The 24,143-nt window shown below is 32.2% G+C and overlaps 1 protein-coding gene and 2 pseudogenes across 6 annotated transcripts in view; 1 reads left to right on the forward strand and 2 right to left on the reverse strand.

The window, feature by feature from the left end:
- Positions 1-23,647, forward strand: part of TXNDC16 (thioredoxin domain containing 16) — a 68,649-nt gene extending 45,002 nt beyond the window's left edge. For all 6 annotated transcript variants that reach the window (XM_039865120.1, XM_039865115.1, XM_039865117.1 and 3 more), the window contains 7 exons: positions 3,340-3,508; positions 3,856-3,992; positions 9,531-9,615; positions 11,317-11,455; positions 15,605-15,765; positions 18,010-18,200; positions 21,891-23,647. In XM_039865120.1, the coding sequence (XP_039721054.1) occupies positions 3,340-3,508; positions 3,856-3,992; positions 9,531-9,615; positions 11,317-11,455; positions 15,605-15,765; positions 18,010-18,200; positions 21,891-22,159 (1,151 nt within the window). In that variant the 3' untranslated portion in view covers positions 22,160-23,647. The remainder of the gene's footprint in view (positions 1-3,339; positions 3,509-3,855; positions 3,993-9,530; positions 9,616-11,316; positions 11,456-15,604; positions 15,766-18,009; positions 18,201-21,890) is intronic.
- Positions 2,708-2,826, reverse strand: LOC120604653 (uncharacterized; annotated as a pseudogene).
- LOC120604750 (uncharacterized) lies at positions 4,022-4,140 on the reverse strand (annotated as a pseudogene).
- Positions 23,648-24,143: the final 496 nt, after the last annotated feature.

Below are 24,143 nucleotides of genomic sequence, written 5' to 3' on the forward strand. Positions count from 1 at the left end.
TAATTGTTGAATTATTGGTTTTTAATAATTGTTGAATAAATGAATAAGCTAATATAGTAGAGGTTCATAAATTTTATCATATTTAATAGAAAATATGTACTGGTGTACAACTTACTTATATATTGGAGACTTTGGTGAACTCAAGAAATTGATTCCAGAAAGTCATCGCTGAATTTAACATGTTCTATAGTAATAAAAACAGCAGAAATTTTGACAATCATTTTTGAACCATTTCTCCAGTAGTAATTTCTCAATAACATTTAATTCAACTTTTGATTATTTGATTACCTAAGTGAAGAGGTGATTAAACGTTTAGATACTGGGATTCCTAATTTTTTTTTTTTTAAAGCAACTTCTGTTCTCTTTCAGGCTATCCTTTGTAATCTCTGAATAGATTTAATTTTCATCTTTTAGGTTCTCCAATCTTACTGGAAAATTATTAGAGAAGAAAGGAAAAATGGGGAGTGGAATATAAACTAAAATGAAATAGTAATTGGCTAATGTCCTTGACTAATAGAATTATCCCCCCAGCCTATTTGGTTAGTTACCAAATGAGAATGGAAAAAGATTTCCTTACTTTCTTCTCTTTTAATGACCAGATAGAGAGACTACCTGACCCCTCAGTGCAAGGACTCGGAGTTGTATGTGTTTGTAGAATACATAAGAAAGCAGATTACCAACCCAGGACTTCATTTCCCTTTTCACCTAATACATTCTTTATGAGTAACAGTTTTTTTTAGTAATTAGATATCAGATAAACAGATTTTTGGAAGTTCAGGGGGCTTAATGTAGAAATGCATAAGACAGGTAACTATAGTATTTTGTGTCTGTGTTGAAGGACAAGCTATAACTTTGTAAAATAGGACAATATTGTAATACTTTGGGCATTTAGTCCTATAATCTTTCACATTGACTTCTTGGGAAAAGTCACTTGTCATCTTTTAGTCTAAGACGATGAAAAATATTTTCCACTCAGTCACAAGGTGGCAGTAAATGTCAAGTTTTATACTTAATGTATTATCTGTAGCTAAAGAATCTTTTTCTTTAAATTAGGAACTCTATTTGAAATTACTGCTTTGAGAAAGTGTATGGGATATAATACAGACATCTTAGAATATTAGACTGTTCCAATTGAAACAGGATTAAATATTGAAATCATCTTATAAGAAAATAAAACTTTTAAATTGGTGACTTTAATATAGGTCGCTCTTACAATGTTTAATGATATGTATCAGTATTCTTTTTTTGGTATTAAAGATAACATCAGAGTTTTCAATTTGGAATTTAGGGACAAAGGAATAATGACATTATTAGCAGTGGTAGACCTGTCGAGGATGCCTATTGAAGGGAAAGAACTTCATTTGTAATAGCAATAAATTCCATACTTTGGTAGCAGTATATAATATGGTACTATGTATGAACAAGTATCACCAGATATTTATTGACTAAATAATTAAAGGATAGGAGAACTTTGCAGAGAGGTCAGCAGATCTAATTTTAGAAGGAATAAGGATTTATCTTTGTTTATATGCTTATACAGTACATACAGGTTCTTGAAGAAAAATTTGTTCATGAAGAAATATTAGGGTACATTCCACAAATTCTTATTGGATACATACTATGTAACTGACATTATGCTAGGCAGTGGGAATATAGTGGTGAATAAGACCAACCGTATGATCAGACAGATTGCTAACACTAATCTAGCGATGTTATTGATTGTATCTATGTGGTATAATCTGGAGTCATTTAAAATATAAAAGTGAATTTGTAGTACTAAAAACTCGATAAAATATTAAAATATTGCATTTCACAATTTTAATCATATGATTAGATTACATCCTAAATTAAATATGTCCTAAACTGATATACAAAGATTCCTCCTTTCATGTAATATATTAAAGTTTCCTATTAGACTTTATTCTTTCCTTTCATAGCTGAACTGTGTTGTGCTTGTTTTATTTGGTTTTTGACCTCTTTCCAGAAACCTAATGAATGATTTACAAGTTTGGGAGAACTTTACATAAATTGTTATAGAACAAGTAGGAATTTCTTTTTGGTATTCCACTATGTTTTCTTAGGCTGAAAAGGAATCTTAGTATTTAGACAAGGTGGATATCACTAGACCTGGATTAGTTCCATATGTGTCATTTGTTCACACACACATTTAAGGTGTTTAATGTGCAAGGACTGCTCTAAATGCTAGAAAATCAATGATGAGTAAAACAGACACAGTCCCTACTCTCTAGGAGCTCTCTTGGTAGAAAAAGACATTAATCAGATAAACACACAATAATTACATGACAAGATAAAGAAAGGAGCTTGATTCTGTAAGGGCACAGAAACCTGATGTAGATCAGGGTGTCCAAAAAGGCTTCCTTGAAATAGGCACATATGCAGAGATCTCAAGGGACTAGAAAGACAGAACTCCACAAAGGTTGGTGGGGGTGGGGTTGTAACAAAACATTTGAATTTTGAAAAGATACCTTTAGCCTCAGGCTAGAGTCATAACGGAATTCAGGGAGATGAATTAGAAGCCTTTCATGGTTATCTACAGGACAAAAAATTGACTAGAGTAGTGGCAGTAAAGAGAAATGGACAGGTAAAATTTGAGTGGTAAAATTAAAAAGATATGCTGATTGATTTGATTAGACATTGGGGGGCATAGGAATGGGGAGGCATGAAAGATGATACTTTTTTTTTTAAACGCCTACAGCACCTGGTATTCCTAGGTGGTCTCCCATCCAAGTGCCAACCAGGCCCGACCCTGCTTAGCTTCTGAGATCAGACGAGATTTGGCATGTTCAGGGTGGCATGGCCATAGACAAAATATGATACTTTGTTTTTTGAGTTGTACAGGAATTGGGCTGTGTTCACTAGTATGTCCAGGAAGGAAACCATATTTGGTTTTGGACATAACTAAGTTTTAGGATGTTTCCATTGCAAAGGGATATAGAGAAGGCAGTAAAGATACATGGGTCTGGAATTTTCAAAAGGAACCTGGTCCAAAGGTATAAATGTAGGATTCATTAGATTGTTGACGGTTTGGGAGATTGTCAAACGTGTAGAGCAAATAGAGAAGGCAGCATAAACTAAGGCTTGAGAAATTCCCATCTCTACTGGCAGAAGAGACTGCAAAAGGGACCAAGAAGGAGCAGCAAGAGAGGTGGGAGAAAAGCCAATAGAGGAAAGTGTTGCAAAAACCAAGGGAACAGTATTCAGCAGCAGTGTCATGCTGCTGAGAGGTTCGTTTAAGAATGGGATATAAAAATATTAACAATTCTCAGCACCAATTTTCTACATTAATAACTATAAAATGTTCATTTTCCTTTTATTTAGGCACATCAATTATGCTGCTTACTAGAATAAACTGTGCAGATTGGTCTGATGTATGTACTAAACAAAATGTTACTGAATTTCCGGTTGTAAAGATGTACAAGGAAGGCAAGAACCCAGTATCTTATGCTGGTATGTTAGGAACAGAAGATCTCCTAAAATTTATCCAGCTGTAAGTATTCACCTTCACCCTAAGATTTTTAAACTTTTAGATCTGTAAAACTTCTAATTATATATGTTGTTGACACACTTTGAATAGGTTAAGGAGGATGATAGAATTGAGATCACAGGATAAGTATTGATGAGGAGAGCTCATTCACATTCCATCACTATTGGGGAGATAGAAATTTTGTTTAATGAGGGTGATTTTTTTGTTTGTTTAGAATGGTATTTGTCTTTATTTTGTCAAATGTTTATCCTGAGGAATATAGTGTTTGCTAAGTTCAGTATGTTTTATTTTTCATAAGCTGAAAAGTATCTTTAAAAATTAATTTTGAATATAGCTATATATTCATTTAGGAACAGGATATCATGTCCAGTGAATATAACATCTGTCCGAGAAGCAGAAGAATATTTAAGTGGGGAATTATATAAAGACCTGATCTCTTATGCTAGCGTGTCAATACTGGGACTATTTAGTCCAAACATGACAATAGGTAAGTAGAATTGAACTTATTTTTTTTAACGCCTACAGCACTTGGTATTCCTAGGTAGTCTCCCATCCAAGTACTAACCAGGCCCAACCCTGCTTAGCTTCTGAGATCTGACGAGATCAGACACATTCAGGGTGGCGTGGCCGTAGACAGAATTGAACTTTTAAATTATATAATACATAGTTAAAAATTCATTTACTAGTTTGTTTGTTTTTTTTAAAGAATTACTATCTTTTTTAAATTACAGAGAACTCATATAGGATTTTGAAAATACAGAGAAATTTGAAGAAAAAAATCTATAATTAGAGTTGTTAAATTTTGATGTAATTCCTTTCCTCTTTTTCTGTATACCTATGTATTGCATATTTATATATGTTTTAATGTAATTGGGGTAGTACTGTGTATCTAGGTTAGTTTCTTGCTGTTTTTGTTTACCTGGGTGCATTTTTTCCCTGTGAATAATATTCAGAAACATGGCTGTATACTATTTGATTGGATGACTTTACCATAATTTATTTAACTGTTTGCCAACAATATTTGTTGGGTTTTTTTGGTCTTTTTGCTGCATGTAGAGAAGATTTTTATTAGGAGCCTTTGCATGGATTTTAGGATATTTAATGAGTATAGGTCCCAACAGGGGAATAATTTTGTCTTCCATAAACTGTTTTTAAAATGCGGTTTTAGTACTTCTTCAATAAATAACTGAGATTTTATAGATTAAGGATATTAAGCTTTTATCATTTTGCTCTAATTGTTTTCCCTCAGTTCGCTGTTTGCTTTTTAACTTTCTTTAACAATAATTTTATATATAGCAGTTTAAAAATTGTTTTCAAATTTATTGATTTTGAGATTTCTTCCAGTGCTTTTAGCTATATAAAATCCTTATATTTATTATCAGTTAATATTCACTTGTATTTTCTTCTTGCTTTATTTATATTTTCTTTGTTTTTTTTGCTTTAAATATTTTTCCTTTTTTGAAAATTGTGATAAAATACACATAACCTAAAGTTTACCATTTTAACCAATTTTAAGTTATAGGTAACTAATGTTAAGTATATTTACATCGTTACTTTTTTATCTTACAAAATTGAAACTATACCCATTAAACAACTCTGCATTTTCCTTAGTCCCTGGCAACCATCATTCTACTTTCTGTCTCTGTAAGTTTGACTGTTCTAGGTACCTCATATAAGTGGAATCATACAGCATTTGTCTTTTTCTGACTGGCTTATTTCACTTAGCATAATGTCCTCAAGATTCATCGATGTTTAGCATGTGTCAGAATTTCCTTTCTTTTAAAGGCTTAATATTCCATTGTATGTATATAACATATTTATCCAGTCATATGTTGACGGACACTTACATTGTTTCTGCCTCTTGGCTATTATGAATAATGCTGCTGTGAATATTGGTGTGCAACTCTCTTCAGACCCCGCTTTCAATTCTTTGGATATATATCCACAAGTGGAATTGCTGGGTCATATGGTAATTCTATTTTTAATTTTCCGAGGAACCACATTACTGTTTTCCATATAGTTGCTGCACCATTTTACATTCCTACCAACAGTATTTCAACCCTACTTGCTTTAGCACATACCTATACATCTATTCATCCCTCCCTCCGTCAATTAATTGATTTTATTTTTGATGCATTTCAAATTTTTTTTTGCATTCAACTTTGATACAGTACTTTTATAGCAATTAATTTTACTTTACAATTTTACCATAGCGTCAGACTATGTAATATCACAACTCTATTTTTAGACTCGGTCTTTATTTCTTTCTTGCTTCATAGGAATGTGTCTTTCAGTAAGTTTTAAGGGAAAGGTACATAGGGAATTTTTTCTGACCAATAGTATTGCTTAAAATGTTATTCTCTTGCCTTTGCATACGGATGACCTCTTGACTTGGGTAATAAAATCCTTAGCTTTAGTGTTTTCTTTATCACACGCAATTGCCACTTATCTAGCAAACTTCTCCCCTTATTTTTTCTTTTATTAAGATGAATTTCAAATTCTGAATGAAATCTTTTAAGAATATTTGTATAGGAAAAGGATTCCAATGTCTAGCATAATATTTGTATATACTGTCAACTACTTATTAAATTTTGCTTTCTATACATTTCTGTCTAGTAATTATTTCCTTCTGCTTTTTCTTCAAAATCTTTAAAAATAAAAGCCAAAACAGCTTACTACAAAGAAATATTAAGAATGTTAATGTGTGCTTTGTCCTCTTAAAAGTAAAATACTAGACAGCATAGCTTTTTAATTTGTATTTTCTTTATGAAAAATGGTGAAGTGAATGAGTCTGTGTTTTACTCCTTTGTTTTTCCCTTTCTAATGTTTTCGCTCCCACTGTTGACTTCTGTCTACCTCAGGTGCCTGGTGCCCTGAAGTTCTCATTTATTACTTACACTGGGCCTCCTTCCAAAAAGAATTAGTCTTCAGATAATAAAAAGCACAAATACAATAAAATCATTAAAACAAGGATAAGATTAAGCAATGCAGAAGTGGGGTGTAATTATGTAAAACATCTAGAAAACACTACAGTTGATCATAAAACTTAACCGTAAGCAATCTAGTAGTACCAGAAACATAAAGATGAAATTTTTTTCCGTCTTATCAAGTTAGGATGCTGACTCACCCATAGAGAAAACTTTCTCCTGATTGTAAATGCTGAGGAGGAATTTTTCATACTGTTTTTTATTTGAGATCAAAATAAGGAACAGTGTACATGATTATATTTCTACACCAATGATAAAATTTACAAGTAATTATTTCTCAAAAAAAGTCAAAAGTGTAATATTAAATTATATACAGGCAGTTCTGGTGTGCCAAAATGATACAATCTGGATATGATGCTTCTTTATTATTTCACTGGATTGACTATTCCCAAGTATTTCAGTCAAGTATTAGTTCTTTTTTGTTGTTTTTACTTTTTGCAGACATTCACATGATAGTTACTGGACTTTCAACATAACATTGAATGAAAAACTGTGTAACATTAAAAGGCTATTATGAATTCATTAACATTTTCATGTACATTTGTATTTTATTCATAAAAGCTAACTACTGACATTTACTGAGCATTGATTTTGCATCAGATATCGATTTGTTGTTTATATAGATTCTAATGGTTTGAAGACTAATATAATGTGAATTTCATGAGGGCTGAAAATTCTCTTTTGTCTACTGGTATATTTGCCAGTTCCCTCTACTGGAAAGTTACTATTTTTTCCTTTGTAATTAATAAATACCTTATGGGGATATAATTTAAAACTGTAAATGTCCTGTTTCTCATTATACTTTTGTACTTTAGTTTTAGAATTCATTGCCTGAAGGAACTATAACTATGAGGGTTGCCAAGTGGAAAATTTCTAACTCCATTATTCTTTCTACACTTATTAGCTGTAAGAGCTTTCCCTTATCATTTGTTTATTAGTGTAGATGCCTGAATTCTTATTTTATTCAATGGATTATAGTCAGTTGCTATCACTAGTTTGCTCAAATTTGGTCAGTGGGAGCCCCTTCAGTCTGACTCTTAGTCTTTTTGCCATGTCTCCATCATTCTTTGAATATGTCCTTTCGGCCCAATATATTCCCAGCCCCATTCCTGGAATCAGATATTTCTCTAAGGAGTCCAAGTTCCTTTTAGTGAGACATCGAATTTAGAAACCAAGATCTAGAGATTAGTAGTGCTTTTAGTTACTGGAGTGTTCTTGCTTCTCAACTCTTGCTGACAGAGTTAAAAAACAGATCTATGTGTGTATATATATATATATATATATATATATAACTATTCAATAATATGTGACAAAAAAAGCAGTATTACTAAATTAATGTATTTTTATGCAATTAAAATATGTTTATAGTTAAATAACTAAATATTATAGGTCACCATTAATATTACATCCCAAGCATATTAATAGTGGTTAAAACTTTTTATTTAGATAACAGATTATGTCCTTATATTTGGGGTTGCCATACATTCTGACGTATATGCAGTTTTCATCAAGGAGGAGAATATTCATGGTTTTAAACATTCAAAGGAAAATTTACACTCTGATGTAGTAGAAATGGATATGCATTTGAGGTCTATAGTGTTAAATGTTCCTATCCCACAGGTAACTTAGGATTTATGAACAAGTGGATTCATGAAGAGAATTTCAAGAAACATTCATGAGTAGAGAGGCTTCTATATGTGGAAATTATATAGAAATATTAGTGTAGTTTTACATTTACTTTTCAAAAAAGAAGCTGAAACAGATTCTATTATGTCATTGCTTTAGATCATGATTATCAATTATTGACCAGAATTTAGTCTTGTTTCCTCTTAGAAATGAAAGTATAGGAACTCAGTCCTTTCTTGTTGCTTAGTTTTCTTATGAATCTTTTCTGCTTTGGTATAGCACAGGATAAAGAAAATATTTTCATGGGTTACTAGTTTCTCATTAAATTCATGATTATAAATGAGCTCTCAGTGCTGCCTACTGGCTGACTGTGCCACTCTAGCAAGTTTGCTTTCCTACGAACAATGTTTCTCAATTTTGTGGAAAGTATTCATCCTTTTTAAAGAAAATAATCTTGTGGTTATCTGATGTTAACACTGTGGACGCTCATATCCTGAATATATTGCTAAACACTAAGGTACAGATCTTTTGGATTCAGCATGCCCAGACTGCTAGGTGCTTTATAACTCAAATCTTCTACCATTGTTTTTATATTTGAACTCCTATGACCCTTTCTTGCAGCAAGCTGAGCCATCATTTGGCCTTCACTTGGCAAGAACACATCGTTTATATCAGTCCACTCCTGCTCTTTTCTCATTAGTCTACAACTATTTAATTCACACTTGCTTATTGGTTATAAGATAGTCATCAACATGATCCAGAATATGCTATTATTTATGAAAATGTATTTAGAAATTTATAGAATAATTTAATTTCAAATATCAGTATCCTAACAAATGAGAAAAGACCGATACACAAGTTAAAGTTCATAAGTAACAAAAACACATTACAGGAAATACAGGGAGTATAAAAAGAAGACTCAAATCCCTCATAATCACAGAACCCTAATACAGACACTGTTAGAGGACTGGAATTTTCAGTCTTCTATTTTTGTTTATGCGTATAAGCATTTTTAGATTTTGTAATTATAATGTGTATATCATTTTACATACCTGCTTTTTTTCCAGGCTACTTATAGGTTAGTTGTCTCCATTTATCATGCCTTAGGAGTAAATTAAAAAAGCAACAAATATTTGTTCAGTAATTCTGTGATTAGAGTACTAAAAATCAATTACATTTAGAGTACATTTGTTTAGGGAACCATAGTTTCATTGTGTCAATCTACGTATCTGTAATAATCAAATGTCATAAAAAGAACAGATTTATTTTAGAACTACGAAGTTATATAAGGTCTGCACTTAAATATTTATCTTTATAATTAATAACAAAGTACTATCATTTATAAATCTGTTCATCAGTTGAACAGCACACATAATTTTAAAGTTTTCATATTTTTGTCTGTGTATTCATAGCAAAAGAAGATTTCACTGAAGCAGGAAAGTACCTAAAAGGATATGTTGTCACTGGAATTTATTCTGAAGATGATGTTTCAATACTGTAAGTTTATTGGTCTTCTAATTTTAGGGAGGAAGGACTTTGTAAAATAATATATTGTTTGTCTTTACACAGTTGATGAAGAAGATAGGGCATAACTAAATTTTTAATTTCATTCTCTGGGAAGTGCCACCTGACTATTTAGAATTTTTAGATATTCTTTTACTTTAGGCTAGAGCCCCCCACAGGGCAACCTTGGATTTATATTACTTCATCTTCCTATAAAAATTTTCCTTTTTGTGTTCTGTTACCTGAAATTTGATTCTTTAGAGTTGTCATATTTTGGGCAGGTGGAGAATTTGTTTGAGTTTGATTTACCACCAGTGTGTATGTGTGTGTGTGTGTAATGTATGTATGTTATTGTGTGTGTGTGTGTGTGTGTATATGTATGTAACATGTCTTCTCTGTCAAAATCTTTCCATCTTCCAGATTCTTCCAGGAATTTGGATTTGCAGCTATGCCTAGTCTCTAATTTTAAGTTACTGCTAACATACACTTAGTGGTTTTAGCCACTTAAATTGCTTATTTGTAGAATTGGGGGCTCCTGTGAACTACCAAATATTTTAGTTACTGCAGAATGAAAGACTGAACTGAAAATTTGGAGATTATGATTAATCTGCATTAATGGCTCATTTTCAGAAGCAAGTGGAGTTGTTAAGCCCAGTAGTTTGTCTTTCTTACTTGCTGATTATAATATTCCTAATTATGATTGCCACGCTTAAATCTTTCATCCTGAGCACCGGCAATGACATGCTTTTGATGATCAAGCTCCTGTTCTACCCATGAAATTAGTAATTTTTTAAAAGTAAATACTGAACTCCAGATCTTTGGGAAATATGACTTATTCACCTACACATGGACAGTCACCCACTCTCTTCTTTTCTGCTGTCATTGGTCATTTATTTGTGGCCCAAGCAACTAGACCAGTGGTTTTCAGGGTGTGTTTTGTTTATAAACGACTGGTTAACTTAAAGGGTCCTGCAGGTAGTCTGATGACTGGCCTCTCTGTTCATGTTTATATTATAATGTCTGTACTTTGTTCTAGCATGAATTAAATTTTTATGATGTAAACGTGACTACCTCACTGGTAATTTCACACAAAGCTTTTTTTTTCCTAATTAAGGATGTTCTTATAGGTTTAGCTAGCAAAACTAGTGATAGGAGGGAGCAGATTTGGGCTCTTTCAGTGAAGAGAGCACAGGCTCTTTATCTGGAGTCTCAGTTTGACTTCTCTCTCTGCCATTTATCACTCTCTGAGTCCTGGTTTCTGTATCTGTAAAATGGGGGTGGTAGTGGCTCTTTCAAAGGGCTGTTCTGAGGGTTAAGTGAAACCTTAACTAAAAGCACCTGGCGTAGTCCCTGCAAATAGTTTTCTAATAAATGCCAATCTCCCTGCTCAGCATATGGCAAGCAGTCCAAAAAGGCTGAGAACTATTCAGTTTGTTCTCCATTCTCTTTAGACATTTTCTTGACTAAGTCATCTAGAAAAAAAATCTGGCTAGATTATTATCTGTTGCTTTCTTTTAGGCTAAATTGTCAAGGCTTCAGAAGATAAATTTGTCTGTAAATTTAGTTCTTTTTTATTTCTTGGTAGTAGGGCTTTCCATTTGCTGCCTCCCACTGTGACCTCTTGGCCTGATTGTTCATGTTTTTGATGATTTGCTATATTTTGGTTAAAAATTTTAATACTGTATTTCTCCGTAGGTCAAATAAATATACTGCAACTCTTCCAGCCCTGCTGCTAGCCAGACACAAAGAAGGCAAAGTAGAGAGCATTCCATTAGCTAACACCCATGTGCAAGACATAGTTCAAATAATAACAAATTCATTGCTGGAAACATTTGTGAGTATATTTTATTTTGCCAAAAGTTTACATGTCTTTGGATTATTTTTATTGCTGAGACTAGTGTGGCTGATGGCCCGTTGAAGTACTTAATCTAGGCTGAAAATTGATATAAAGTGCATGGATTCCTGAGAGTCAGACTGTTCAGCTTTTAAATCCTTGCCTGATTCCTTACTGGCTTTATGTGTAACTTCTCTGTGGCTCAGTTTCCACATGTGTAAAATGTAGGAGATACTAGCACCTGCTGCCGAGAGTTACTGTAAGGACTACATGAAGTATGTGTACAGTGCATATGTTCAGTGTTTGGCCCCTGATAACCATTCAACAAAGTTTAGCTACTATTCTTATTATTTACACAGATTTGGAACAAAATGTTGACTTAATGAAAGTCCCTCTTTTCAATGCTTACTTTGTATAATAGTGGATTCAGGGGCACAAAAGATATAATCTGCATTTCTTGATTTCAGTTGGTTTGTATTTATATTAAACATAGCTAGATTATTATAAATTTATGCTTTTCTACATTTATAAAGTGACATAAGGAGCACTATTAGCTATAAATACTGAACGAATATCCTCTTATTTTTATGTTTTTTTGGTCATGATGATTTAAATGACATATTTTAGGCTCAAATAAATGACTATAGTTCTAATCATTAAGTCTTTTGTCACCTTGGTTCTGTTCCCTCACCACCCCCACCAATTAAAGTTACAGGTTATAATTAATCAAATTATTAATATTTTCAGGATGTAGTTTTCTAAATTATTTAGTAAAGTAACAATTTTGTCTTTAATATGTTATTAAATGGATCTTTTTTAGCATATACATAGTGTGATATTTTTGGAATTATTATAAGCCTTCAACTGTTTTTTCCAGATAATAGAGAAAACTATAAAGAAGAAAGTTAGAATCAACTATAACCTCTTTAACTAAGTTTAAATTTGGGGATATATTTTCTCAAAACTTTAGAAAAATTCTGTGTGTATACGTGTTTATCTTTCTATATTAAGGGGTATTTTCATTAAGAAGTAATGATAGGTACATTTTTTTTAATATCTGCCTAATATTCTGTTGTACTAAAAACAATTTAATCAGTTTTCTGTTGATGAATATCTAAGTTGTCTTTAGTTTTGTTTTACTCAGAGATCATCCTTGTAGGTAATCTTTGGGTATTTCCATGATTTAGTATTTATGGTAAATTCATAGAATTTGAATTGCTATTCCAAAGGGTAGGCACATTTTTAAGGCTTCTGATACTTATTCCTGTTTTGCCTGACAGAAGATTTGTATTATTTTACTCCTTTTGCCTAAATGACAGATAAAAATTGATGTCTGATTTTTTTTCGTTAATATTATATTCTTTAAAGCTGAGAAACTGTGGGCAAACTTATTAAAATCTGTTCATTGCTTAGGCAAACACTGCATTGTGTCAGTGTTTTATTCAACAATGTTTTGGTTTACAGTGTTCAACTAAATGATGAACAGCTATAATAAGAATTATTTTGCTTTTAGTGTGTGGCCTTTCCATAAATTCTAAAACTCTCAAGTGGTTATTAAATTTCTTAAAGCTGCTCTGTGTTGGGGATTTAAGTCTAGAGCCTGTAGTGCCTGCGACAGCCAGCAAGCAGCAAGCTCATCTCCTGGCCTGCGCTTAGGTGCTGGGAAGACTTTGGTTCCCTCAGGAAGGAGGAGGAGTAGGTGACCAGATGGTAAACATGTGTTACATGGCATCACATTTTTATTTAACAAATCTAATGACAAATTAATTAGCCTAGGTAAATAATGCCCAAATGATAACTAACTACATAAGCAATGATATATCCAAGGCTGTCACACTTTGAACTATTTGTTAGGAAATACGTTTAGTATTTTTCTCAGATACATTGAGTTCCTTTTTTATGCTTTTATTATGAATAAGAATACCAGAACCCACATAATTATAGCCTCTTACATACTCAAATAGCCAAAGGTCACCCTCCAGTTACCACATTTAATAACCTTTTCTGTTTCTCCTTAGCTGCTCAGTAACAATCAAAATTATTAACTATGCCATTCCTTTTTAAAAGTCTCTCTTTCTCTGGCTTTTGCAGTTCAGTCCTCTCTAGATACTCCTTCAACTTTCTGGCCACTCTAGGGTTACATCCTCAACCCTTTTTTTTTTTTCTTTTGCTATGTTCTTCCTTTGGGAAGTTTTATCTCTACCCATAAATTCTACCATCATTATACGAGCTGATGATTCCTAAATCTGATTTCTAATTTTAACTTCTGAACTCACAGACTCTTTGTCTCTTTTCTGGCAGACATTGGAAAGAGCAGAGCCTGTCACTACTCCGTCATTCTACAAATTTATATTCCATTCAGTCATCCTAAAACAGGCCTAACCATGTCACTCATTTGATACAAAATCTCAGTATTCCTGGGAACTAGAAAACCTGTGAAATCATTTTCCCACCTGATCTGACAGCCACATTGGCCTCTTGGTTGCCTAAGTCTGGCATATTTCACTTTCATTGTTCCCCAGATATTATATATGCCTTAACACCTCTCTGCCTATCCTTATCATGCTCCCTATATCTGGAATCCCTGCTCTAGCACACAACTCAGTCTGTCAAGATCTTATTCCTTATCCAAGGCCCAGATCAAATATCACTATCTAAAATCATCCATGAGCTCCTCGACCTTGTTTTTTAGCTTAATTTTGAGCCAATAGGTTTCCTTATTTTTATACATTAAATTTTTTATTGGATCACAACAGTTTGTATACCTGTCTCCTCTAAAGTATGAATTCTTTGAGGACAGAGAAAATATTTTATTTCGTTTTGGTTCAGTACCTAGCATAACATTTTGAACTTTGTTGTTCTTAGTAAATGTTTGAATTGAGCAGTGGTAACTTGATCTTAACCTAATGTTTCGAATCTGTTGAGTGAGGAGATCTGCTGGCTTGATGAGATCTGTCCCTTTTAGGAAGGGCATATAGCTCACGTAGAAATTTAAAGATTGATAGTTAACACAAGAAGACAACATAGAAGAATTTGGAGAAGGGATCTAAGATTTAAGTCATGAAAGAGGAAGGTGTGAGAAACTATTTTAAGTGTAGAAGAAAAAGAATTTGAAGAAAATAAGAATTGGCAGAGGGAAGTGGCGTTGAAAACAGATTTTAATGTTTTAGGATGATGAACTAGTAGTGTATTCAGTGGTGGTTGGCACCATGAAAAAAATAAAATTGTTTAATGGGATTTTAGTGGGATCCAATGAGAAGTGAAGCTGATGAACAGGATGCCTAGGTGCTAGTTTCAACTCTTCTCCTATTAGCCTTGTGACTCTAGCAAGTCAGCTTCTCTTCGTTGTTTTCCTCATCTGTCAGCTGGGAATTATTTATCTAATAGAGGATGATTTAATCTAGCTCATAAGTCTATCTAGAAGATGAAATAATAGATATGGAACTAAATATGAAAAATGGTAGACTTTAATATTCTAAGTCATAGCTATTTTTAATTCTAAATATATTGACATTGTTAGATGCTCTTTCCAATTCTTGTCAATAATACATTGTCTTTTATAACCATATAAAAATGGTTACTTTTAATTAAGAATAAAAGGAGTAGATTTCTTATTTTTTATTAATTTTTTAGCATTTTTTTTGTTATTTTAAACCCCCAAATAAACATATTTTTGGTTATTTTAATTATGCTAAAAATCCATGATATTGAAACATAAGATTTTATTTTTATTTTAAGTAATCATAGATGTTAAAAGATATCTTTAAAGCTTGCTTATATTTTTTCAAAAATTTTATGTTAGATAAAAACATAACAAGAGTTTTGTCTTGTGTATGTATGATGGCTAGTCCAGTCCAGATCTTAGTTAGCATAAGAAATCATTAGAAGTGTTACATCCTTGTAAAATAGGGAGCTCCTTTAAATTAATTTACTTTCAAATTCTATTAGTAGTTTTATTTTGAAAATAACTAATTCATTATTAAGATAAAGTGGGCTTAAATAAAAACTCGAGATATAATTATCAGTATAGCAGATCTCTCTTGAAATGAAAATATGTTCGAATTACATTTACAAACTAAAATTGCATGAGTGATTTGAACATATTTTCTATTTTTTGTATCATTGCTCTTCATGTTGTTGTTTTCACAGCCAGAAATCACTGTAGAAAATCTTCCCACTTATTTAAGGCTTCAGAAACCATTACTTATTCTATTCAGCGATGGCAGCATAAACCCTCAGCATAAAAAAGCAGTATTGACACTGGTAAAAGGGAAACACTTGGATTTAGTTACTCCTTGCTGGCTAAATCTGTAAGTATATTTTTATTAATATTTAAAAGGTAAAGAAAGTATAATTATCACTATTTCATTAGGAAATGAAGCTCTCTACCTTCAGAGTTAATATTTTGAGACCAATGTGTATGTCATCAAGATATTTTAGTAACAAAACTCCCTCAGATGGTCTAAAATGATCTTGTTCTAGATTAATTCTGTTCTACAATAATTTTTTTTCCTTTGTAGTATTTTTTCAGCTTTATTGAGGTATAATTGACAAAATCATAAGATATTTAAAGTATACATTGTGATGACTTGATATATATATACATTGTGAAAAGATTCTTCCATCTAGGTAACTAACACATCCATCACATCATCACTTGTTTGTACACACATATAAATTTTTGGGGGGGATGAGAACATTTAAGTTCTATTCTCAGCAAATTTCAATTATATAATATAGTGTTATCAACTACGGTCAGCAAATTATACATCTTCAGACCTTAACCATCTTACAGGTGAAAGTTTGTATCCTTTTCCCAACCTCTGCCTATTTTCCCCAACCTCCAGTCTCTGGCAACCACTTTCTACTGTTTCTATGAGTTTGATTTTTTTTTATACTCCACACATACAAGATACTGTGCAGTATTTGTCTTTGACTTACTTAACATAATGCCTGTCTGTCCAGGTCGTAGCAAATGGCAGGATTTCCTTCTTTTTCGTGGCCGAATAACACTCCATTGTGTGTGTATGTGTATGTGTATATGCACATACACACACACCCCATATCTGCTTTATTCATAATGTTGCAGTGAACATAGGAGTGCAGATATCTGTTCTCTTTGATAATCTCATTTTCATTTTTTTCTGGATCATATGGTAACCTTATTTTTAATTTTTTGAGCAACCTCCATACTGTTTCTCATAGTGGCTGCACCAATTTACATTCCTACCAACAGTGCACAAGAGTTTCCTTTTCTCTACATTCTCACTAACACTTATCTTTTGTAGTTTTGACGATTGCCATGCAAACAGATGAGAAGTGATAGCTCATCATGGTTTTAATTTTCATTTCCCTGATTATTAGTGATGTTGAGAATCTTTTCATGTACCCTTTGGCCATTTGTATGTCTTTCCAAAATGTTTATTCAGTTCTTCTGCCTGTTATTAAATTGGATTGTCTGGTTTTTGTCATTTATGAGTTCTTTGGTTATTTTGGATTTTAACCCCTTATCAGATATGATTTGCACATATTTTCTCCTATTCCGAAGGGTGGCTTTTCATTTTGTTTTGTAGTCCCACTTGTTTATTTTTGCTTTTGTTGCCTTTGCTTTGGGTGTCATATAGTAAATTTTAAAAATAATAATTTTTCTGATTAAAATTTTTTTTCTGATTGTCCATTGAGAAAATTTTGGCAAATACAGAAAAATAAACATTGTGATATTTTGTCATTTTTCCTCCTTTTTATACCTCTGTATTTTTGAAATGTAGCCTAAAATATTACAGAAAGTTTTCAGTGCATTCACCAACAGTATTTCTGGATAAATTTTCTAGATATATGGCTTGTGTTACATTTAATGTCTGTGAACATAGTTTGCTTATATACACACTATCCATTCTTCAGATTCATCAGATGAAAGACATTTTATTTTTAACTCATTTGAAAAATTACAAGAATGGGGCAGTGTACATTTTTGCTGTGAATAGTTCACTAACAGTTTAACCTACTGCTTGAGAAAGAATTTTTTCAGGTAATTATCCTTATAGGTATCTCAGAGTAAAATAGTATTTTTCATAATGTGGAATGTGCTGTATTAGGAAAGCTAGGTTCTTAAACTTATGGTTTCCTTGTATGAACATGATTTTAAAAATATTTTTAGTTTGAAATTCTTTGTTTCAAAGAAAAATGATTTTATTTGTAAAAGAAGTATTATAAGTATCTTGTTATTTTATAGTTTGCAACCATTTAATTTGTTAACTAACATGTGATCAAGTACTTGGCTAAACTTTGGAAAGAACCTGTTGATTATATTAATTTTCAAGCCTGGTTTTCATTAAAACTCTGGTTGCCTTTTTTTCTCCTTGGAGAAACACTGTGCCTTATGTTAAAAGAAACTTTTTAATATAGACCTCATGGTTTTTTAGGACATTTTTTCATAAAATAAACTTACTAGCATAATACTATATTTAAAGGTTAGTGTTCTATAAACTATTGCTTTCATTATTTTGTTACAGAAAGAAATATCAATTAACATGTTCAATTGCTGCCTTTTGTAGGAAGAATACTCCTGTGGGGAGAAGAATTTTGCAGGCATATTTTGATGTTCTGCCTCCCCTTCCTCTTCTTGTTGTGGTGAATCTGCATTCAGGTGGTCAAGTATTTGCGTTTCCTTCGGACCAGGCTATAACTGAACAAAACCTTTTATTTTGGCTTAAGAAGTTAGAAGCGGGACTAGAAAGTCATATCAGTAAGTTTTGTTAATACACATAGTTCTGTATTTTGTTTCATAGATTTTTAGACTTGAATTATAGCTAATGAATTGAATTGTAATATTTTTAAGTATCCTAAATGTTCATATGTTGATAACATCGTCTATGGGACAATCTCTTACGTGGTAGGTGTTATTACCCATAGAAAATAAGTACCATTGTATTAAACTTAATAATAGCTAACACTTATAGAATGCTTACTAGGTATCTAGTACGATGCTAAGTGATTCAAGATGCATTATCTCATTTCATTTTCACAAGAGTCATATGAAGTATGGTTACCTAAAGAAGAGTTAAGTAACTAGTTAAAAGTCATATAATTAACCAGTAAATAAAGAAACTTGGATTCCAACCTGGATGTCTTTTATTCCAGAGCCAGAATTTTGAACCACCAAAAAATAGATCTTGATGCATAGAATTTATGATGCTCGCTTATCACATGCCGTAACTTCCATTTTTCTAAAACATATGTGAATCTATACTTGTGGTATACATGCATATGTTAATTTCTGTACAACAGGCAACAACAGGCCTGTTGCTATAATTTATAAATAAGGTAATGTGTAATAATGTAGATCTTTAGCATATTGAGGAAATAGTATAAAATTTGATGTAATGACAAGTCTTCTAAGGAACTATCCAAAGATTTTGTTATTGGATACCAGATAAACTATATTATAAATTTTGACACTGTCCCATGATAGAATCCTGAAATAAGGGGTGTATCTGTATATGTGAATATATATGTATAAGTTTACATACACAGTTCTGGTTTACGAACTCCAGTGTTATACTGTTTCTTAGCCAACATGCGTAGTGTATATTTGTATATATTTAACCAAATACTTTAATTTATTTTAAGCGTCAGTCATTGTAGCTCACCTCTTCTTCCCAGGTAGTCTGTTTCATTTCTATTAAGTTGGGCAGTTTAACTACATTATGTTTGGCCTATAGATAGCATTTTTATATTGAAATATAATTCACATGCCTTAAAATTCACCCTTTCAAAGTATATAATTCAGTGGTTTTTAGAATATTCACAAGGCTGTGTAACCATTACTACTATTAAATTCATATTTTCATCATTCCAAAAAGAAATCTCATACCCATTAGCAGTCAATCCCCATTATCCCCTACTCTAAACCCTTAGCAACCACTAGTTTACTTTGTCTTTATGGATTTGCCTAATGTGGACATTTCATGCAAATAGAATCACAGCATAGGTTTTCAAGGATCATCTATGTCAGTAGTTCATTTTTGTGGATGACTAATACTCATTTGTACGGATATACCACATTTTGTTTCTCTATTCATTAGTTGATGGGCATTTAGATTATCTCCACCTTTTGGCTATTATAATAATGTAGCATTATTTTATGTTTTAATTCTTTCAATACACAGGTGCCTTATGCCAGTACCACAGTGTTTTCAGTACTTCAGCTTTGTAGATTTTAAATTGTGATATTTGATTCCTCCAAGTTTATTCTTTATTTCCATGATTATTTTGGCTCTTTTGGGTAGTTGTAGATGATATTTTTAAGTCTCAATTTTCTGAGCTAATTTTTAACTCATAATCTGGACAGAGGCCTTTCTGTAGTTATTTCTTATCTCTGACTTCTTCATTCTAGCCACCCAGTATAGGGGTCTTTCAGTTGTAGCTCTTGACCTCTAAAGATAGTCTGATCACTTCTCTATCTGCATTGCTATTTTATAGAGTCAAATGAGTGTTGTCATTTTGCAGCTGCTGTTATTCAGGCCCCATGGACTGAATAAGTCAAATAGGATTATATGAAGCTGGGGCCAGAGTACCTCTCAAACAAATACTTTTAAAAAGTTAGTAATATTCAAAGACACACAAACCTGAGCCTCCTTGATTACTGTGTGGCTCCTAGACATGTCTTTCTTTGTTTCCGCCTCTACAACTGTAAAATGAGATTACTAGTTCCTACTCTAACGTCACATATTTATTTTAAAAAATCAAATTTTATATACAAAAGTACTTTGTAAAGTGTAAAATCTAAAGCATTATCACGATTCATGTAAAGATCCTTTCCTACAAGGAGCATCTTGAGAGCCTTTGATTCCTCAACTCAAACCATTGCCAAGAGGAAAAAATTAGAATTATTGTTCTGAGTTTCCTGAGAAACTGGTATATCTTCCATTGCAGTTTTGTTCATGAATGCCATTGCCAACTCACCTTGAGGGGTTTTCATTATTTCTTGTTTTCCCTGCTCCTAGTCTTAATGTAATTCATGCAGCCTCTGCACCAGGGAAAAAGCAGACCAAGCAGCACTTGTCTGCATTGGGTCCTGTTTTCTGTGCGAACAGGACCTACTCTCACCACTCTTTGGGAGATGAATATGAGACGAGGGTCTTGCAACTACTCTTGGAATAGCCCTAATCTGTGCATGGTGCCACAGCAGTCTGCCTCACCTTGATTGCTGCATGTCTTAATATCTATAAAGTTGTGACCACTGGCTATTTTTAGTTGAGAATTACACTTAATTTTGGTCAAGACCTTTTTAGGCCTTGGTTTTCTCATTTTTAAAATTGGGATAATAATTGTACTTACCTAAATGAGGTTTTTAAGGATTAAATGAATAATGCCTTGTATATAGTAAAGGCTCAATAAATGTTAGCTATTATTATCATTACTAATTTATGTCCAGTTTTAGGTATTTTGTCATCATCTCAGAACAGTAGGCTATAGTGTCTACTTTAAAAAATACTGCTATATATGTCCTATGGTTTAAATTAAACTTTTCTTTAAAATACTTTAAATTAATAAAGGTATGTTATCTGTATATTGCAAACTAGTTATTCTTACCTCCTGCCCATTCATTATATTCAAGAAAATATTTTATCTCCTTATCACTTTTGAATCTGCTAACCTGGGTAATAGTAATTTAAAACATCAGGTACAGTGGTAGCCTAAAGTTAATACCCTGCTGATGTTCCAAGTACTAGAATTTTATATAATTGAGTCCAAGTGAAGAAATATATGTATCAGTGAGTATAGATATACTGCATATGTGTTTATACAGATTTTTGTTTGAATTTTAATTTACTCTAGGAAATCAGAATTTATATGAATTTCTTAGGCTTTTAAAGATATTTATATGATTTATGAGAGATGCTTAAGTTTGTATTTTATGAGCTTTTTTCATATAAGTTCATTTTCATGTAAGTTCATTTTTTTTCATGTAACATCTTTCACTGGAATTTATTTTTTAAAGGTTTACTTTGCAAATTTCCTTATATTTATTTCTCAAAATGTAAGTAAATACTTGTCTAAATAATAAAATAAGAAATATGTATGTGCCAAAAACTTCTTTTGGAATGATTCATAACAAACAGTTCCAGTTCTTTGGGATAAAGACAAGGGTAGGGAGGGAAGCAGAAGACTTTTTCATTTTAACTTGTATCTGTGTGGTAATCTCATAAACATTGCTCTGCTGTTTTTTAAAACCTCAACAAGAGTTAACTGACAGGGAGATTATGGACCTTTCATTTTCCTATTAATACTAGCCTTTATTTAGAATATAGTAGATTGCAAATATAATATAAAAAATGAAAATGGCTAGTAATGAGAAATGTATCAAGTTTCTTATATATGATTTTTTAATCTGTTCATCTTTAACTTTTGATTGTACGTGTCTTTTTTCTAGCAATTTTACCTGCCCAGGAATGGAAACCTCCTCTTCCTGCTTACAATTTTCTACGTATGATGGATGCTGCAGCATCATCTCACCATCCCACTAGGAAAAGTCCTGAGTGTATGAAAGAAACTGATGTTCAGGAGAATGATAAAGAACAACATGAAGATAAATCAGCAATCAGAAAAGAACCGATTGAGACATTGAGAATAAAGCGCTGGAATAGAAGTAATGTATTTAAAGCAGAAAAATCATTTAAACATGATAATAAAGAGTTATGATGGTTAAAAGTGAGCCATTTTCATAGGGCTGTAGAAAGCTTTCCAAAGTCTTTTTGGCTTATTTGATAGACTTAAGAATTTATTTCATTAAAAAATAATACTAAATCATTTCAAGTTTCTAGACCAGTGCTGTTCAATAAAAATATAATGTGAGCCATATGTGTAATTTAGAATATTCTAGTAGCCACATTAAAGAAGGTAAAAACAATCTGGTGAAATTAATGTATTTCACTAAGTGTACCCAAAATAGTTCAGTTAACAAAAAAATGAGGTATTTTGCATTTTTTAAATATCAAGTCTTCAAAACCCAGTGCATATTGTACCCTTATTGCATATCTCACTTTGGAGTAGCCACATTTCACGTGCTCATAACTTCTACTGTTATCGGACAGCTCATCGGTAGACAAAAACTGGTATAATTAACTTATTTCTAATCCAGTATAATTTGAACTCTAACCACAGTTGACTCCATAATGAAATCATACAGATGATAGTTGTATTTGTTTTGTTGTAGTCATGATAAGACCAGTGTTTCTTAACCATGGAGCAGTTTTGCCCCCCAGGGGACTTTTGGCAATGTCAAGGGACATTTTCGATTAGGGGTGCTACTGGCATCTAGTGGGTAGAGGCTAGGAATGCTGCTTAAACACCCTGCTATACATTGGATAATCTTGCACAACAAAGAATTATCCTGCCCAAATGTTAATAGCGCCAAGGTTGAGTAACCCAGTCAGTATGCTAAACTAACCCGTGGTAGAACGGGCTCCCTGAATTATCTCGTTCTTCTCAGTTGCTGTGTTTGAAAAAATCTTGGATATTAAAGATAAATATTAGGTAGACTTATTCTGATTATTATCTGGACACAGCCTTATCTTTTCTTATAAATTATTTTTATAACAGTTTTAAAAAGTAATGAAATAACCCTAAATAGGCCTCAGTGAAATATATATGTAATATATATTATATAGATCACTATATATTAAAAGATATATTGTGTTATTTATGTTACATATTCTGTATATAGAGAAGTATATAACAGAATGATAGTTCTCATATATAAAAAGTATGTATATGAGAATCTTAGAAAAACTCTTATTTCTATAAGGTATATTGTTAATTTTCAATCTGAACAGGAGTTAAACATTTTTCCATTCTCACAAAAAAGAGAACCATATGTGAAATCTACCCTTGTAAGCTTTGGACAAATCATTTGTTCTCCTTGGGACATTGGGCCTCATCTATGTAATGAGAGGGAGAGATTAGCCAAAAATTAATTTTTCATTCCAGCAGAACTTGTCAGGTTGATCTGTTTGTACTGTATTTTTTGAGACATTTGTTGAGAACATCCTATTTGGTGCTCCACTGTATTTCTCTTTGTAATATCTACTTGGTATATCTTGGTCTTAAAATTTTTCTCTACATATGGTTTGCCTAGTATAAATGACTTTCATAATGAATTAAAAAAATAAACAGCTAAATTTAAGTAAATTTGTAACATAGGTCATTTGCTACTCTTGGCTACCCTTCTTCAGTTTTTCTTCTATAACTTACATGTAATATGTATTATTTCAGTTCATTCTTATTTGTTTTTATTTCTAATAATGGGAAATATGAGAGTGAACTCTAAATATAGTCTGTAGTAATAAAACATTGTCGGCCTAACCATTAGAAAATGCTAATATCTATAAGCATATAGAAACATTAAGTTGATTAGTCACTGTACCATGCCAACAGTTTTGACAGTTGTTAATATATGTTCTTTTAGCAATTTGAAAAAAAGTAATTGGCTTTGGTCATGCCCTCTATTGAAGCAGTTACTCTGTATCAGTTGGGTTTCTTTGCTTGCAAGCAACACAAATTCAACCCTGGTTAACTTAAGCAAAATGGGAATACAGTTGTCCCTTGGTATCTGAGGGGGATTGGTTTCAGGACTCCTCCCTCTCTACAGATACCAAAGTCTGAGGATGCTCAAGTCTCTTATATA

Source organism: Pteropus medius, unplaced genomic scaffold, assembly GCF_902729225.1.
Source record: "Pteropus medius unplaced genomic scaffold, Ma_sr-lr_union100, whole genome shotgun sequence".
In the NCBI taxonomy this organism is placed as follows: Eukaryota; Metazoa; Chordata; class Mammalia; order Chiroptera; family Pteropodidae; genus Pteropus; species Pteropus medius.